General features: G+C 41.3%; 1 protein-coding gene across 1 annotated transcript in view; it reads left to right on the forward strand.

The window, feature by feature from the left end:
- Window positions 1–1506, forward strand: part of KALRN (kalirin RhoGEF kinase) — a 635807-nt gene that overhangs the window by 365966 nt on the left and 268335 nt on the right. The window contains exon 23 of the mRNA XM_037734035.1: window positions 1233–1279. Within this exon, the coding sequence (XP_037589963.1) occupies window positions 1233–1279 (47 nt within the window). The remainder of the gene's footprint in view (window positions 1–1232; window positions 1280–1506) is intronic.

The raw sequence follows: 1506 nt of genomic DNA on the forward strand, positions 1-1506 counted from the left end.
TTTTAAATTTTTTATTTTTTTGAGACAGAGTCTTACTATGTCACCCAGGCTGGAGTGCAGTGGCATGATCTCAGCTCACTGCAACCTCCACCTTCCAGGTTCAAGTGATTCTCCTGCCTCAGCCTCCAAAGTAGCTGGAATTACAGGCGTGCACCGCCATGCCTAGCTCATTTTTGTATTTTTAGTAGAGATGGGGTTTCACCATGTTGGCCAGGCTGATCTCTGACTCCTGACCTCAAGTGATCTGCCCGCCTCAGCCTCTCAAAGTGCTGGGATTATAGGCATAAGCCACTGCATCCAGCCTCTCCCTTCTGATTTTCTAATTCCCATTGATAGTGTCACTGACCTTCTAGTTTTTTATCAGAAATCTGAATTATTTGCAAAAACTTCCCATAGCTTTCCTGGTGCTAGTCCCTGCCCAGTTCACCTGCACAGCGATGCCAAGTTTACCTTTCTGGAGTAACATTTTATTACTACTAATACCAATACTCTTCCTACAACGAGCACCTACATTTGTTATGTCCTAAACATTACATAAAGTGCCTTCACATACATTTTCTCTTTTTATCTTCCTATCACTTCTCTCGAGTATATATGATTATTCCCATTTTATATGTAGTAAGACTTAGAAAAGCCAAGTAACTTTCCCCAAACCACACAGATGGTGAGTATTGAAGCCAGAATTTAATCTAGCTTTGACTCTTCAATCTTCTTTGATTTCTTTCCATTATGTCTCTCACCAGTTTCAAATTTTAAATGGTTTGCTGCTACCCCCAGAATAATGATAAAACTCCTCAAGGTGCTATCTTTTGGCCTCACCTAAGTCAATCTTACTTCAAAGTACTTTCTGGTTGAGATTACACCTTTCAGTCAGATCATTTTTACTGATTTCTCTCGGGCCTAAGAATAAGTTGTATATAATTGAGAATGCTCTCCTTTCTGCTTGTTTTTTTCCCTTTCGTTTCCCTCCCTTTTTTTCTGTTTGGTTTTATTTTGCTCTCTGTAAGTCCTATTCTTTAAAATCCAGTTCATATCATATGCCTCTATAAATCTTTTTTCTACAACTCCTACTGTCATTGGACCATCTGCTTTATAAACTCCTTTACTTCTTTTCTGTACCAACTCCCATTTTCTTATTCAACCAGTTCATAAGCATACCTCTTTAACTAGATGGTAGACTCCTTGAAAACGAGGTATTTTATACTCTCTTGTATGAATCAAAGGACTAGGAGAATAATAAGGATAACATGATTATTGATCAAGAAAAGCTCATAGTCAGGCGGGACATGGTGGCTCATGCTTGTAACTGGGAGGCTGAGGTGGGCAGATCACCTGAAGCCAGGAGTTCGAGATCAGCCTGGCCAACATGGCAAAAACCTGTCTGGGCCAGGCGCGGTGGCTCAAGCCTGTAATCCCAGCACTTTGGGAGGCCGAGGCGGGTGGATCACGAGGTCAAGAGATCAAGACCATCCTGGTCAACATGGTGAAACCCCGTCTCTACTAAAA

This window comes from Cebus imitator, unplaced genomic scaffold (genome assembly GCF_001604975.1).
Source record: "Cebus imitator isolate Cc_AM_T3 unplaced genomic scaffold, Cebus_imitator-1.0 Scaffold568, whole genome shotgun sequence".
Taxonomy (NCBI): Eukaryota; Metazoa; Chordata; class Mammalia; order Primates; family Cebidae; genus Cebus; species Cebus imitator.